At 39.5% G+C, this 17,233-nt stretch overlaps 3 protein-coding genes across 6 annotated transcripts; all 3 read right to left on the minus strand.

The window, feature by feature from the left end:
- Positions 1-662: 662 nt before the first annotated feature.
- Positions 663-4,353, minus strand: pvalb9 (parvalbumin 9). Of its 3 annotated transcripts, none has more exons than XM_071462331.1 (5): positions 4,221-4,353; positions 3,013-3,080; positions 2,279-2,411; positions 1,621-1,730; positions 663-823 (listed from the first exon to the last, which is right to left on the minus strand). In XM_071462331.1, the coding sequence occupies exons 2-5, from the start codon at positions 3,071-3,073 to the stop codon at positions 798-800; spliced, it is 330 nt and encodes a 109-aa protein (XP_071318432.1). In that variant the 5' UTR covers positions 3,074-3,080; positions 4,221-4,353; the 3' UTR covers positions 663-797. The 3 variants fall into 3 exon arrangements, with proteins under 3 accessions (XP_071318432.1, XP_071318433.1, XP_071318435.1); XM_071462332.1 differs by lacking the exon at positions 4,221-4,353 and adding an exon at positions 3,820-3,956; XM_071462334.1 differs by lacking the exon at positions 4,221-4,353 and adding an exon at positions 3,448-3,526.
- A 2,199-nt stretch (positions 4,354-6,552) lies between these two features.
- pvalb3 (parvalbumin 3) lies at positions 6,553-9,020 on the minus strand. The gene is made up of 5 exons (XM_071462330.1): positions 8,928-9,020; positions 8,379-8,445; positions 7,691-7,823; positions 7,094-7,203; positions 6,553-6,966 (listed from the first exon to the last, which is right to left on the minus strand). Exons 2-5 carry the CDS (start codon positions 8,437-8,439, stop codon positions 6,941-6,943), a joined length of 330 nt encoding a protein of 109 aa, XP_071318431.1. The 5' UTR covers positions 8,440-8,445; positions 8,928-9,020; the 3' UTR covers positions 6,553-6,940.
- Positions 9,021-12,633: 3,613 nt separating this feature from the next.
- On the minus strand, positions 12,634-15,873 carry LOC139608497 (parvalbumin, thymic-like). 2 transcript variants are annotated; one of them, XM_071462329.1, is made up of 5 exons: positions 15,595-15,873; positions 15,233-15,365; positions 14,954-15,063; positions 13,348-13,417; positions 12,982-13,100 (listed from the first exon to the last, which is right to left on the minus strand). In XM_071462329.1, the coding sequence occupies exons 1-4, from the start codon at positions 15,752-15,754 to the stop codon at positions 13,389-13,391; spliced, it is 432 nt and encodes a 143-aa protein (XP_071318430.1). In that variant the 5' UTR covers positions 15,755-15,873; the 3' UTR covers positions 12,982-13,100; positions 13,348-13,388. The 2 variants fall into 2 exon arrangements, with proteins under 2 accessions (XP_071318429.1, XP_071318430.1); XM_071462328.1 differs by having other exon boundaries at positions 12,634-13,417; positions 15,595-15,872.
- Between the last annotated feature and the right edge of the window lie 1,360 nt (positions 15,874-17,233).

Genomic DNA, 17,233 nt, shown 5'->3' on the forward strand with positions numbered 1-17,233 from the left:
ATTTGAATTCTGTTATATGCTAGGTACATACTATTGAGAGGACAACTGTAACTTTAATCTCTGTTCAGTCCTTTGCTTAAATTATTCCCCACATTTACTGTCAAATCAATCTACTTTTTATCTTATATATGTGTATATTTTATGAACAAATCTAAACATTCAAAAACCCTAACAAAACTAATACCCAAATAAAATTAGTTAGTTGAATATATTTTAGGTTAGGCGCTATACAAATGTGCAGAGGAGAACTGGTGCTGCTTTAAAGTCAAAGGGTGGTCAGAGCAAATATTGATTTGATTTAGGTTTTTTTTTTCTGTTTACTGTACTTTGTATTAAGGTAATTGATCAATAAGTATTCTGTCTCACACTATTGTGTATTCATGGGTTACATTGTCACCATCTTTAATCTGCAGTTTGTCTCTAAAAGTCATCTGTGTTCTATGAAATTTTAATTTCTTTGCATTTTAATTTATAAGAATTCCACTTAATTTCATTGTTATGACGCACAAATACCAAGAGATAGGCATAAAAAGGCAATGTATGCTTTCACATGTTTATTTATCTCATTTATTGTCAGAGGAAGGACGTGCACAGACAAGAAAACATGGACCAACACAATGGAAAGACAAAAGTCTGTTGTCTTTAAATGGACAAAAGGTCATTTAAAAACAATTAATGCACACAGAATTTAGTAGAAAAGAAAAGATCTGAGGAATGGACGCTGCGGGATCTTGTGACTCCAGAGGTGGGAAGGCGACTGAGGACCTGAAGACTTGAGGTCTCTTTATCTGCAGAACTCAGGACAGGACCATTGACTGGAATTCTAGAGAAAAATAAAGCATGTTGAAATGGATATGAATCACAACAACAACAACAACGACCTTATGCAGAATTTATACGTGTGTGTATAAAGTGACACTGGGACCTTTTATTGAGTGACCAGACAAAGCAACAGACAAAAATCATCCATTTGTCCACAGACTTGATCCTTTTATGTAAGACAGCTGAGATCAGATTTCGCTGGTAGCTGGACGATGGACAAAATTGGGACAATGGAGGTCATGACTCTGACAAACCTGAAGCAACATGGTTAGACAAAGACCCCGAAGACGCCAATTTCAAGTTTCAAGTACTTTCTGCACCAAATAAACACTGAGGAAACATTTTTATGATTTTAAGTCTAAGCTCAAATGTGCCTTTAACCAACCCTCCAGAGTAAAATGTTTAAATGATTGCTCTGCTGTGTTCCTTCTATCAATTGTGTTGCTTGTCAATACTAATGCAAATAGTTTGCGAGCCTCTGCCTGTTATTCTTACAGTCAGTCCTCTATTCACTCTAAGTAAAGAAGCCTGAGACAGTGCAATCCAATAACATCCGATATGTACTTTTGCATCAGGTTAAAATAATCCCCTATATTTAATTTAGCGTAAGCCTGGTAGTTTGCACTGTTTGAATTTAGCTGGTCTGCCTAATAACTTACAATGACAACAAGGCATTTTCTCAGGGGGCTAAAAGTGCTCTAAGCTGCACTGAGCCACTGAGACTTAATCCAACCACTGAGATAATTTCTGCATACATCAAGAGTTTTAAAAATAATGTCGGAGAAATCTGACACTGACCCTCTGCTCCAATTCTGCCGTCACTGTCATCATCAGCTGCTGAGATGAAGCTCTTGGTTTCTGCCTCAGTCAGTGTCCGCGCACCGGGGACGAACCGCTGCAGGAAGAACCTAAACACACACACACACACGTAAAGAAGATATAAAGTAGTATTTCATATATATATTTGCTGTAGTCTTGAGTTGACTTGTCACTGACTCACGCAGAGATGCATTTAAAATCACGTAAACACTTGAATTCCTATTACGCATAATTCAACCCTCAGCTCTTGTTACACAAAGGTGAATTATGTAACACAGATACAACAATAACACTTTGTCCATCGTGGATTATGAGGAGACGGCTTAATGGTGCCATCCAAATAATACTACTGTGTGATTTATCGCACTAAATCTCTCTGTCTTTCTATCAGACACACACACAAATACACAAAAACTGTATACGTCACTCTGTAAGTCAGTACACAATTGTATATGAATTTAAATATTATTCTTTTTGAAGACTACTTTTAAAATAGCTTTTAAAAAAATAGCTACCTGGGTGTAAGGCACATAAGAATTACAGCAACATCATCACTTAGTGTACTACTGTATATGTGGGAAAAGGCACAAAAGCTTGTAGGTGAGGAATGTGAACTTCTCAGGGTCATGTCACACACTTGAGCTCAGACTCCTCGATGTAGCCGCTGTTGTCCTCATCAAGGATCTGGAAGACATCTTTGACCTCCTTTGGCGTCTTAGAGGACAGGCCGCACAGCTGGAAGAACTTCTTGTAGCAGAATGAGTCCGGAGCTGAAAACATATTGACACATAATGAAAATTATGAAGAAAAGAACAAAACAAAAACAGACAGACAGAAGAATGGGGTTACAGCTGAGCCATGAGGTCCACCAGGTTGGGAGCTGGAGATTAAAACATCATGTGGCTGCTGTCCAGGTGGGAGATTTTCAACCCCTGATTCTATCTTTTAAGGACACAGGGCTCCACTAAAACAAAGAAGATGATTAAAAACCTTTCCAAAATTCGGGTTTCATGACCCTTCATTTAAAGCTGGATATGACTTTAGAGGAGAGGACACTATATAATAATGAAAACAATGCAGCCGTAGAGAAGATTATTCACCTTTCGAGAGCGACTGAATGAAACACAGATTCTGATCAGTTTGATTTAGCAGTTGCAGATCAGGATGATTGTTTATTATTAATTTAGGTGTGAATTAAGTAAGTTACAGATGTCGATCCCATGAAAGTATTCACCATCAGGTTCCAGTCACAGATAGATGAGTCATGTAATTTGCATCATCTGCTGAATCAAGTCAGAGCAGGGATTCGTCCAGGTGTTTGAGGGTGTGTGTGTGTGTGTGTGTGTGTGTGTGTGTGTGTTGAAATACTACCTTGACAGTCCTTGACAGCATTTTCAATGGCCTCAGCTGAAAGGATGGAGGTGAGCGACATGTTGGTCCTGCAGCGTAAAAGGACAGCTCAGTAAATTATTCACACATACTCACTCTCTCTCTCTCTCTCTCTCTCTCTGTCTCTCTCTCTGCCAGACACACATTTTCTTCACCTACCTTCAGCCTTTTTGATTTGAACTCAGTCCATTTTTGTGTCATGATGGATTAACTTTTTTTTTTTTTTTTTTTTTGCATCTGCAGATGTATCTGGGTTAATATTATGATCCCATCAAAACCCAGCAGTGATTGTTTGAAAAATATATTTGAGATGTCAGACAAAACTAGAAAATTCATTTTGGCTATACTCCTTAGTGCCTAGGTGTTCTCGGGTATTCTATTTTATTAATTCATACTTAATTATGCTATGATCCATACTTGATTTATCGTGCTCCTGATTGGATTTCCCACGGTGGCCTCTTAATTACTGGAACCATTTGCTGCTCTTGAACTGCGTAATTGGCTTGGTTGGGTTGTACAAGATAATTGGCATTTAGGGACTGCAGGAAAATTACTGGGGGCATGGTATGATAGTGGAGGAGCAATCTTCTTATATTTTATCTAATAAAAAAGCAAAACTCCACACAGTGTTATTAGAATTTCCTGGACTCTCCCTCCCTCCCTATAAATAAAGCCTCAGTCCAAAAGTTTAGGCCAGTCTGGGCCAGGTCACACTGGTGCTGATGAACTTCAACAACTTAATATTTTCACAGCAAAATTCATGGAAAAAAGAGATTGTAACTTACTGACCTTTTAGTACAGTCCCTTAAAGCCGGAGGAGTTCACATATTTGCCATCTTGTGTGTGTACAGATAGCGTTTTTATAAAATGTTCATCATCTAGATTAGAGGAATGAATCATTTTGGTGAGCTAAAAACAAATCGCATTATTGACCTAACAGCTTATGAACATTCATCGCTTGATTATTTGAAGGATGTGATGGCAAAAATACCTCTAACTCATTTTTTTTTCTAATTAATTTCTAATTTCAAATTTCTAAAAACTCGAATAAAACCCCTGCAACGCTGGAAAAAAAAAAACGTGGAGGCCATACAGATGCTTCCGCTGCCAGCTCCGCTCCCCAGGCAAGCAGGCGGCGCACCTGGCCAACACCTGCACCGAGCGCTTCCCTGCGCAGCCGTGGGACTCACCGCTGTTGGCTCGGCTTCCTCTCCGTCCAGGTCCAAAGCAGCAGCAGCAGCGGCAGCAGCAGGTAAGGCTTAGTGGTGGCTGCCGACAGCTGGCTCAGGCTTATATACGCACCGGGCTGGATGCGCCGACGGATGCTTGCGGATCGGATGTTCCCGCAGCCAGCCGCCTCCTTCTCGAGTTGCTCACCTGTTCACCTGAGCAATTAACCTTCGCTGTTTGCATCCGCTCCACGCTGCTCTCCCCCTTTCCCCCTCACTGTCATAACCGTGGGTTTGCTCCAATCAACTTTTCCCCCGTGCTACTGCTTTTTCTCCCCTCCCTCCCTCCTTCCCCCTTCCACTTCTCTCTCTCTCTCTCTCTCTCTCTCTCTCTCTCTCTCTCTCTCTGCAGGTGCATGTAAGAGCTTATGCACATCTGAAATTTAATCAGGTCCCCTTTCTGTCTTTGGTTTTAGTGAATAATCTCCCAAATTCAGATGACCATAGGGAGCAGCAGGTCATAAATCATCTTCTGACTCACCAGGGGACTGTCATCCTCATCAGTGATCTCACATCATGTGTTGCACTGACATTAAGCTCAAACACTCGCTGTCCAACTGTTTAGGGGGCATTTTATTTTTACTTATGAGCCTGCTTAACAAGTTGAAAGAGGGCTCTAGATTTTGCTTACTGAAGACAAGGCATGTAAAAGTAACCTTTGGCATCTAACAGTTAGTGAGTTAGTGTAAAGAGCTTATATACCCTATTACCATTTTCTCACAGATTGTCCTCTGAGCCAAAAGAAGCAAAAAAAAAAAAAGAAAAAAAAGGAAAAACTTTATGGAAATTAGTCTGGATTGTGCACTAAAAGCAGAACTGTCTCTCAAAAGTATAAAATCTAATAAAAACATTTACCAAAGACATTCCCTTAAGCAAAAATGCTTTAAGGGATGTTTTCACATATAAAACAACGGACTTATGACCTAAATCAATCTCTGTTCACTTATGTGCAACAATGGTGAGATTCTGGTGAGTTTTGTGTATTTTGATGGTTGGCATCTGGAAATGCTGTAACACAAGGGTGAGGGTGTGGGTGGAGTTTTTTGGTGTTGCACCTGGTCACCATGGCAACTGTCCACTCTAAACTGATGGGTCCGTTGCAGAGGGAAGCCTTTCCAACCACCTGACACAGCAGCATCTCTGGTGAATGCAGTCAGCACTAATAGCATTAGCAGAAAGGGGAGGGGGGGGGGGCTTTTTGTAATGAGAACCAAGGGAATAAATCTCATTATTCTTAAGTTTAAATTTCACATGTGGTGAACCTCTGATTTAGACTAACAGAGTAGAGTCTCACAGCTACTTACTATACTCACCCGAAACTCAGAAAACAAACCAGCTATAAACCCTTGTGACTCTGGCAGATTAGAGGCGCCATCTTGTGGCTTCCACCCATCAATGCAGGGCAAGGCAGAGGGGCTGGGTGAGTGAATTAAAGCTTAACCTCATACAGTATGAGATGAGAGCTGGATTAAGTAGGGCAAGAGTTGGGTGCGTGTGAGTGTGCTTATGCATCAGAGTCTAGATTAAGAGGTTATATCTTATTCTAGTGTCGCATCACCACAGCAGGATGACTTCCCAGCAAAGTGCTGAGTTGAAAGTGTAAAAGGCCTTTTTTTTAAAAAAAAGTGTGATTAAATGACTTTTTGGAGGAAGAGAAAACACATTTCTCCTCTTACAAATGAAAAGTTAAATTTATAAGCAATAAAATTAATCCTTGCTCAGGTCTATACACTGAGGGGTTTTGCTGCTACAGTTTTATTTGGTCTGGTATGACCAACAGCTTGTGGTGACTAATGTTAGCAAAATCAGGGTGAATATTTCTCTATAATGCACATTCCTAAGTCACTTCCCTGGCTTTGACTGGCTGGTTATTTTCCATGTGTGTTGCTGTTGCAGTGGTTTAGTAGCATTAGCAGCCTTTAAACTAAATGTTAAGCATTTATCATTATTTATAGCCCACTGAAAGCCACTGTGCTTATTGTTCAGCAAAGGTTATGTAGTCAGGCTTTACGAAACGTAGAATTTATCACAGTTTGAGATCAGCTGCCTCCAAAATTATCTTTAAGAATGCACTTTTTAAAAGAAACTGCTTTGTATATGTCTGATTTATCTTTTAGTGGATTTACCTAAGTAACATTGTTAACTTTAGATCAGATTTACTAAGTAAAATGCGTTTCCTATTGCAAGATTCACCTTTCTTAGTGTAAACCATAAGCGTGTTACCTTCATTTTTCAGGCTATTCTTTGTGGCTTTCTTTGATTCACTGCTGCATATTAAAGACCAGGGTCGGACTTGAGTTATTGAAAAAGAACCTTTATTGTTTTCTCATCGTCCGTCCGTTTCCCACAAAAGTACATCATCACTGATCTCAAAGTAAGCAAAAATCACAGACTAAAACGACGACAGAAGTGAGAGAGAGAGAGAGAGAGAGAGAAAAAGACACAAGTCAACCATGCTATACACTTAGTCAGGTACATTCAATGTGGACAGCAAAGATGTGAGCACGGCCAGAGACAGAAGGAGCTGGCTGTTTATGGTCGGGGGTGAAAGGTCAAGTGTATAAAAGTGGTGTGGAGATTTGAGAGAGAGTGAGAGGGAAGAGGAGAAGAGAGGAGGAGTATGTCTTGGCTCAAGTTGTTCCTTTAGTGTAGTGAAGTAAGATGTTGGTCAGTTTATTCATTTAAACCTTGACCATGGCAGCAAACTCTGCAGGGAGACAAAGACACAGAGAATTTCCAGTGTTACTGCAAGATCTTGCGGGGTTGGTTTAACATTGATTTGAAGCCATTAAACATGATTCATTTTTGAGGAAAAAAAAGAAACATTTTCTCACCATCAACTCCGATCTTGCCATCACCATCAGAGTCACCGGCTTTGAGGAACGCCTTGGTCTCAGCGTCGGTCAGAGCCCTGGCACTGGCAGAGAAGTTCTGCAGGAACAGCCTGGAGAGCAGGATCATAGAGGAACACTTAGTGCTGAATTTTAGAGCAGATTTAGGCTGATAAATATTGCACATTTTCTGCACTGAATCTATAGGCTTCAAAGGTTTTAATTTTACCAACATCTTTCAATTCATCTCCAAATCCTGATTATTCAATGGATCCTTGTTGTTTTTTTTTGTTTGTTTGTTTTTTTTTTTTTAGCTCTGGATCATTTGGGATTTATGGAACTGATTTAATAGTACTGCACTTGATTTGGCCAAAAATTCCTTTTGATTCCTCCCCTGGTCTATGTCACCTTACAACACGAGACACAAGAGGAGATAGCAGGTGTAGAGTTGCTCCTGAGGAGAACACCTGGTAGCCCAATATTCTCAGATGCTTTAAGGCACTGACATCATCCTGAAGTCACTGTGGGCCAACGAAAGATGATCCCTGTGCTACAAGAGCCCCGAGGGGCTTGAGAGGAAATCTAAGAGTAGATGCCTACTTCAGCTCCTCCTCCTCAATGAAGCCACTCTTGTCCTGGTCAATGATGGCGAAGGCCTTCTTGATGTCATCAGCGGACTTGGCAGCCAAGCCGACCTTAGCAAAGAACTCCTTGTACTTGAAAGAGTCGGCAGCTGAGAGGAGACAGAAAGGCGATCGCATCAGACACTGTAGATATAGCACACGCAAAGCTTTTATCGTGAAAGAAAAGAAGTGCAGCAGCAGCAATTCATCTTCAATCAGTGCTCTGACTGTCAGTCAGCATTTTAGCTTAACCTGCAGAGGTGCTTTTCTTACAGTGGCTACACTGAGAGCAAATTAGGATACATGCTTTCTGCTAAGACATACAGAAATTAAATTAAAGTCACATTCTGCATGCTCGCTGCACCACTGATCCAGCATCCAAGGTGTGCTTAAAAAGACAGTTTTACAGTGTTAGATGCAGAAAAGTTGCAGGAAGAGGCGCTTTTGAACTGGTTGTAGTTGTGATCATGTTATACTGTTATCTGTTGATAAAGCATCAGCAACTTAATCCTGCAGCAAGACATTCAGCTACAAATGAGTGATGTAGAACTCCAGGTCCTTCTCTTGAAGTGCAGATTTGCTAAAGTGCAAGATTTTGTGAGTGTGTAGCTACTATGATGTCCTAAGTTGTAATATTGTATGTGGTGACGGTTTGTGGGGTTTACCTTGGCAAGCTGCAAGGGCTGCAGTGACGTCAGCGTCAGTCAGAATTCCGGCGAATGCCATTTTTAACTGAGGGAGGAGAGCAAAGGACAAGTCATCACTTCGTCATTTCAGCTGCAGCAAATCAGACACTTTGCATCTAACCCTTAACTTTCTTCACTGCACCTTAAATTACAGTTTTTAAAATTACGAAGCTACATGAAATCTTCATTGTGCCATGCATTGTATCTGACAGTTCCTCTCTTTGAGTATTCCAAGGCACAAATGATCAGAAAAAGTAGTCCAATTTTTTTTTTTTTTCCCAAAACCAAGCCCTCCAAGGCAAAAGATCAAATATCCTTTGCAGCTGTGGTTGGTTGGCAAATAGATTTTTTTCCATTTAGTTCCTTAGTTAGTCCAAAGTCAAACTCTGAGCCTCTGATGTTTAGAATCTGGCCCTGTGCGGCCCTTTCCTCGATTTACATCCCGTTGCATGATGTTGAAGCCCTGAAACACACTCTGTGAGTCTGGCAGTCTCGGCTTAAGGTCTGCGGCTCCTCAGTGAAACTCACCTCAGGGTTACCTCTAGGACTAGAGTGGATTCGCTCTGATGAATCTGATGAATCTGCTCACTGCAGTGAAGCCCTCAGCGACTCTCACACGCTTATATACCTTCACTCACCCGAAATATGATGCATAGGCTATGTAATAGACACTGTGTGCAAAGCAGTGAAAGCAGTTGGTCGAAAAATGTGTCCAGTAGACAGAGCTGTTCTATTTATATCTACATAAATGAAGATGCTTAAATGGTAGGCTAAGTGTAGGCCTATGCAAAAGTGCCTGATATTGCATAGGGCTAATAATATACGCTGCTGATTTGGGTGAAACGTACTCTGTGGCCATATAGTTTTGATCTGCTAAACTCTGCAGGGCACAAGGGACTGAAGAATGAGGTAAACCTTTATATTGTCTATGGTTGTCCTTACAGATGATCAGCCAGATCAAGCTGGTCTATGTAGTGTAAGTTATTACAGCAAGTTATTCTACTATAAGTGCGGTTTGTGTTGCAGTTACACTGCTTTTGCCTTGTTGCTATGAACACTCATTCACAGGGTCACTCTGCCACAAGATCAGTAGTTTAAACGTTGTATCCAATCATTTTCTCATAGGAATATAAAGTTTTTAATAGTTTTAAGTTTTAAATGTTATTTCCATTGTGATACCTGTGATGACGGGTAAAAGCATTGCTGAATATGTAGCCTATAGCAAAACATAATCTATCATCTGTGTGCTACACCATAATCACCGGTGGTGATTAATGACCCACACGTGCCCTCTGAACTGGACAGTTTTGGTGAAAACGAGCCAGTGTGTAATTGGCATGCATAAAATGTCTGTAATGACTTTGCTGGCATTCCAGTGTCAGAAAAGTGTCAAGTTGTTGTGATTGATTATCACAGGCGATAGTGATATTGTGACCGAGTTAAAAAAAAAGAGAAAAGAAAGCATATTAAATTTTTTAAAGATTCATGTCTTTGACTTTTACACAAATTGTAACATGAATGTATCCAATAAATGTATATATAATAAATATATAATATGTAATAAATATGTATCCAATAAATATTTCTCAGTTCTTGCATTTGGCTTAACGCTTGTGGACATGAGACGCTGACCAAGTGGGATAGTACACAAACAGAAAATAAATTGGAGCTGCAGAAAGTGTCGGTCGTGCCCTACTTAGCTCTGCACTCACAGTTGAGCAAATCAAGGTGCAAGTGGATGTATGATATGTATAAACGAATAAAACGCAGACATGTAGCTATATTTCCAGTGCGTTTTCTCATCATTTTAAAGAATAAACAGCATCCATGCTCCCTTCTACACAATGAAGTTGTTGCAAAGTTGTTGCAGTGGAGCAGTGCATCATTTTGCATGGCATCTTTTAATGCATTTTGTTCCATGTGAATGAAATCTCTATCAGATGGTGTAAAAATGGCTAAAGGGTGGAATATGAATGAACAAACACAAGATGATGAAATAAACAGTACGTCACACTATGAGCTACACTCGCAGGGAGTAGGAGGGATTTGATTGGAGGGATTCATTGAAATGCTTTAATTTATAATTTATAGGCCTACAATCATCATGCACTTCATGCAGCTGGGGACCATCTGCCAGGTTTTATTTTTTTAAAGACCTCTTACACCCATTCAGATTATTTCTCCATATGGTGATGAGACTATTTGAGCTGCTATTTGAGGAAACACTGAAAGCTGATATCATATCATCATCATCATCATCGCCATTATCATCAGAGCCGTACCGTCTGGCTGTGTAGTAACACGAAGTTCTCACACTGCTCGAAACAATGAAACAAAATGAGTAACTGGCAGAGGGGTCTTTCCATGCCCATACTTACTCCCATGATGGCTGCAGGCTGTTATGTGCCTATTGTACATCAGGTGGCAGTGTTGAGATAGTTCTGTGACTAACATGGAGTTATTATTGAAATACCGGCAACATTTTACTGCTGTGTGCACAATTTTTTGTTAAAACCACTCAGCTTTCCACCTATTTAGAAGGAATATGTTTTCAATTCAGCTGCAGCTTCTACATAAACTGAATATCTTGTTGTCTCATTTGTCACTTCCTTCATTTTTAGTGGTTTCACATGGGTGTTCCCTCCCCAGGCATTTTTTTAAAAAATTCACTCTGCTTCCTCTTTACTTCAAATCTTCTTAAAAGCTCTGTAAAACTAATCTTTGGCCTTTAACATTTGCTGTGGTCAAATGAGGTCTCTCACCTCAAACGACTCAGCCATAGATACCGTAACTATTTCTGCCCTTCTTTAATATCAGGCTTAAATTACAAATATCTCACAGCAGAGATGAAACCCATTAAGCAAGGCTATGAATGTCTGTAACTTGAGCAAGTGAAGGATGCTCCCCCATCATATTCTGAAGTTTATATTTGAAATTCTCTTTTGTAACAAATTTGTGGAATATTTATGTTCCCCTGCTTTAAAAACCATCCAGGGACAGTAGATGACTTTTGGCTTACTTTTGGTTGATATCTTACTTTTAGGGTAGGAATGTAAAGTTTTCGTGTCATACTCATAGCTCAGATATTTGACAAGGAATGAATTACATGTCGCTAAATCTCCACCTGAGAGCAGGAGCTCCTTCCCTCAGGCTGCAGCAGAAATAGACGTGACCCATATTCCCCTGTCACCCTCCTCTGCCCAGCAGAGCTGTGGCTTGCCATCTGACAGAAAGTTACAAATAAATGTGCCTCACTGACAGAAGTGCTGTAAATGTTCTGGCCCAGAAACTCTATCCTGTCCCAGCGCTCCTCCGCTGGGTCACCGCAAGTACTCGGCCTCCTCGCGCCAGCATTGCTGAAGCTCTGCCAGACACCCAGTCCTCCTGTCACTGTTTCCTCAGACCCCCATCTTTGTCTGCCAGAGCTGCTGTTGATCCAAGAGTCTGTACCAGGCTGGGCCAAAACTCTGCCTGTGATCCCCCCATCTGTAATCACGCCAATAAACATTTCAAGCCTGCACAGTGGTTAAGACCGGGGGGGCCAAAAAGCTGGACGATGACTGGTTTGGATCCAGTGAATACTGTCCTGATATCATCTACTACAAGAGCAAATTAAACAACTTCCCTGCAGGGAAATGTAATGCAAAAAAAAAGAAAAAAGATAATTGAATCTTCAAAAAGAACAAATGTATGGCAACATATTTCCTTTCACCTACAATGTCAAGAGACAGACATGCTCTTGTTTGCAATAGAGGGAGGGAGTTAAAGTCACTGTATAACATTCATATACATTACATTTGTATTTGTGAAAGAAGACAATAAAGATTCTGAAGACACAAACTTGTAAGGGTAAAATAACAATTTATTTCAGAAACCTATTTCAAAAACTACAGATCTATGATGGTCTATTATCAAAAGAAACTTGTAACATAACATCTGTAACATAGTTGTCATGATGAAGAGGTGATGATGAAGTGGAATCACTTAATAAAACACATGAATACTGAAAATCTTAACCTTTAAATGCCTTTACTTTTAGCATTAATTGCAGTACTTCCTGGACTTAAGGCAATTAATCCTGTACAATCCTGTAATCCTGTGCTCTGTAATACACACTGTTTGAGGTCACATGTTATATGAAATGTATGAAACCCATAAAACCCATACAGTCGATGTGTGAAGTCTGAGCTTTATGCCGCATTAGTTGTGTACAAACTGCAAATCAAATGTAATGTTTTGTTTTTTTTACTGTGCATTGAAGTGTTCATCACTTTGGTGTCATGTAATAATGTAAGAGTAATAGGGGTCAAATTACATTATACTGCTTTACAGTATATCCACAGCGAGCTTGTTTAAGGCTACATTCGGCTGAGTCTTAATTCATCAAGTTTTATGGTGGTAAATAATAAAATAATCTTTCAAATAACACATGTTCACCTACATAATTATTTCGAAGAAAATACCGTTGGCTGAATCTTGTGTACATGTTGTCTAAGTGAAAACATATAATTCACACCATATGATTCCACCTCAGTTGTCAGATTGCCAGAATGACAAATGCGTCATTTGCACAGTGGAAAGTTACTCATGTCGTTAATTGGAGAAACCGAAGCCCCTCGACCCCTGGTGAGGCTTGACCTCTCCAAGTGCTCAATATAACATAAACACATGAGAGAGAATTCAGCTGATCTTGACGAAGCTCTGTTTGGATGTAAGCACGGAAAAACACATTAATATTTGACGGCAAAAAGTAGATTTATTTATATACTCCTCTGACAGGGAAAGACACATAGCAGAGAGGCAATATTTCATTTGTGGTTTACTTTGATCACTTCATTACGTAATCTTCCCATGAACTTTGACATATTTTATTTTATGACTCTAAAAACATGGATGAATCCATGTAATTTACCAAAGCTAAACATTATAGAAAGAGGTCCTCCCTTACATCACCACCATACAACCAGTCACCCAGAGATCATGCGGGCCTTATGAAGACTTGACCAGCGCAGAAAACTCTGAAAAATAAGCAAAGCAGAATTATATACATTTTGGATCCTTCTCCTCCAAATTCTTCTGCTAAAACTATCTCCCTGCATCATCTACAACAGCTACAAACATGACCTAACATACAGAAGTCCGCAACTCTGGCAGTGACACATTGCACAAGGTGATTGTTGTACCTGCATGTCAGTTGCCACTAGCAACAAAGTGAAAGGGGATGAATAAGTGTGTACAAATGTACAGCCTATGATTCACCATGAACTGCATATTTATATGAATTATTTATGCATATATTTTTACAGACTTAAATATTAACTGTAATATTAATGAGCTACTGGACCTGAATTTCCTCAAAGGATTAATAAAGTATTTTATCTATCTATCTATCTATCTATCTATCTATCTATCTATCTATCTATCTATCTATCTATCTATCTATCTATCTATCTATCTGTCTGTCTGTCTGTCTGTCTGTCTATCTATCTATCTATCTATCTATCTATCTATCTATCTATCTGTCTGTCTGTCTGTCTGTCTATCTATCTATCTATCTATCTATCTATCTTTCTATCTGTCTATCTATCTATCTATCTATCTATCTATCTATCTATCTATCTATCTTTCTATCTGTCTATCTGTCTGTCTGTCTATCTATCTATCTATCTATCTATCTTTCTATCTGTCTATCTGTCTATCTATCTATCTATCTATCTTTCTATCTATCTATCTATCTATCTATCTATCTATCTATCTATCTATCTATCTATCTATCTATCTATTTTTGGATATCATACCATCGTATCTCTGTTCTAACTATCTTGATGAATGATTCTGATCTATATTTTTCAAAGTTTACACCAGGATCCATATTTATCATCCAGCTAAGAAAAAAAATGCTCTTAAATTTAAGATAGATGATAGATAGATAGACAGATAGATAGATAAATAGATAGATAGATAGATAGATAGATAGATAAATAGATAGATAGATAGATAGATAGATAGATAGATAGATAGATAGATAGATAGATAGATAGATTCTTTATTAATCCTTTGAGGAAATTCAGATTGTCCAGAAGCTCATTAATATTTCAGTTAATATTGAAGTCTGTAAAAATATATGTATAAATAATTCATATAAATGATATAATGGTGAATCGAAGGCTGTACATTTGTCTCCTATCGACACTCATCCCCTTTCACTCAGTTTACAATAACTTTTCATGCATCTTCATTGTCTCCACTTCCCAATGAGAATACAAAATTTCCCTTTCCCCCTATTGTTTCCCTTATCTGTTTCAGCTTATTGCACACATCTAAATTAGGTGATCATGTGATCACTTGAGAGCTGCCTGAAGGTTACTCCCACACTTTACTCTAAGTAGTAGGAAGTAGCTTGATAAATGTGTCGTATTCTTCAGATTTTTACTCCAGTCCAAAGTGTTGACCTCTCAGCCTGTAAGAAATGCTGACAGCACAATAATATAATATATAATATAATATTATGTATATATAAAATACAATGCAGCACCTACAGTTAAGCTGCCTACCTTCCCAGCCGATCTTCCCATCTCCATCTGAGTCTCCCTCCAGGAGGAAAGCTCTGGTCTCAGCTGCGGTCAGGGGCCTAGCTCCTTTGGCAAAGTTCTGCAGGAACAGTCTGATGGAGAACAGGTAGGAAGCACCACAGTAAGAAACAAAATAAATAAAAAATGCTGTGCTGTTCTGTTGTGAGAAAACTACCAACATTTTGGTGAAATACAGCTTGATACATGGGATGTAGCAGAAGTGTGCGTTCATATAGATAGGATATTTGTATAAAACTCAACTGTAACTCATCCTGTTCTATGTAGCCACTTTTGTCCTGGTCCAAGATCTTAAAGACCCTCTCGATCTCTGTTGGACTTTTCTTGGATAAACCCACAGTTTTGAAAAACATCTTCGGGGTAAAGGAATCCTTTGCTGAAAGTAAAGAAACAGATCAAACTTGGTTAGATCAAGTAAATTAAAATGATGATGGCCAGTAGGCAACAACTGGCATCCCTATGCTTCGAAGTATCACGTAACTACAGTGAAATGCGTAAAGAAATGGCCTCACATCCTGTGGCAAGAGCAATACTTCAATATATAACCCAATATATAAGATACAACCCCCCCCTCCCGCCCCCGCAAAAAAAAATGGTGTCCTCACCTTTACAAGCATTAATAGCTGAAGTGATGTCTGAAGCTGCTAGAAAGTCGGTGATAGCCATGGTTGTGGAGACTGTGCTGTGGTGGATGTTGCAGCCTGGTGTAATATGTGACCACTGATGGGCAGAAAGAAACAACTGGTGACAGTGAATAGGCTTCATCCCCCAGTGTCAGAAACCACCAGTGTCCTTCTGTCTGCTGTCACCTGCAGCTGACCACTTCAGCAATCGTGTGTGTGTGTGTGTGCGTATGTCTGTGTGAAAGGCAGGCTGAAAGGCACAGAATCCTGCCATTGCACAAATGTGTTTTAAAAAGCGGTTTCCTCAGGGATTCAGAGGTCATAGTGGATTTTAATCTACCTAAACAGACCCCAGTCAGGTTGTGTCTGTCTGTAAACAAAACAGCCGTCAGTGAGGTTATATTTGGTGCATCTGAAGGGAATCTGGCTGGCCTGCATTTCCTGTTCGCTAGTGTTTCCAGCTATGGTTGCTGCTTGCCCGTGGTTGTCCCTGGCAATGTTTCCACAGGCTGTAAACATCCTGTTATTATGGCCTCTGTCACTTTCAGGCTCTGCTCCATGGAGCCGTCTCCACTCACAGTCACCTTGTTCTAACATGGTTTAGCCTATGAAGAGCTCTGTTTTCAAATAAATGAGCTCATTTAAAAAGATAAACATGGTATTCTGATAAACACAAATACTGTGACCCAAATCTAATTTAGTCTAAGTCCCACCTAAGTTCTTGGTAAAACTCGCTAGATTTAGACTAGTGATTTAGTAAATTGGGTTGCGCCATTAACACGTAAAAAATGCTTATTGCTAGCTAAACATTGAACCCCTTCAAACCAAAAGCTATCAGTTCTGTAAACCGTAGCCTCAGAAGCTGTAAATTATAATTAATTAACTTTCAAGGGGGAAATATAGTTAACTGGAAATATTTTGTAAATGTACTGTAGATATAACTTTTATTTATGCATGCATAGAAGGAGAAATATGTGTTTTTTATGTAATGTTTTTTCATTTGTGGTGCGCTATGATGTGTTATTTTGTGATATATAATTTTAGTTTAGATTATTTCTATGAAATGCTTGAAGTCAACCATATCCCACAATACTTTTTTATGCGTCACTCCTAACGAGACAAACAGTAGCAAGCTAACGCTAGTTTTGTCAGTTAATTCAGTTACTTGTGACAGAACACATGAGCAGCTCAACTGAATAAAATTACTGTGTACACAAGACCCAAGAAAAAAAAAACCAAAACTTCAAAAACAATCCAGCCACAACCATTAGCCCCTGCTAGCATTGCTGTGACATGCTTCATCGCAATGCTGACGGTTAGCCAGCTAGCGATAGCAACATTTGCCAAGTACATTCGTAATATGGGCAATGTTATTATGCTGCTGTAGCTGGTCACTAATGAAAACAGACATGTAACATTATGTAGCCATCAAGTTAACTACACATGGAGGAGACAAAAAAACAGTTCTGAGTCACGCTGGAGTCGTTTAGCAGCTCATAGGGCTCTCCAACTTGGTAAAGTGAGACCGGTATTGGCTTCACGGTCAACTGGGTAAAAAATTCAGCCTTGGCTTTATTCGCTGGGCCCACGGTTGCACAAATGACACTGATGGAGCCAGTAT

Source organism: Trachinotus anak, unplaced genomic scaffold, assembly GCF_046630095.1.
Source record: "Trachinotus anak isolate AG129_WGS33_773 ecotype Australia unplaced genomic scaffold, CSIRO_AGI_Tana_v1 ptg000025l, whole genome shotgun sequence".
NCBI lineage: Eukaryota > Metazoa > Chordata > Actinopteri > Carangiformes > Carangidae > Trachinotus > Trachinotus anak.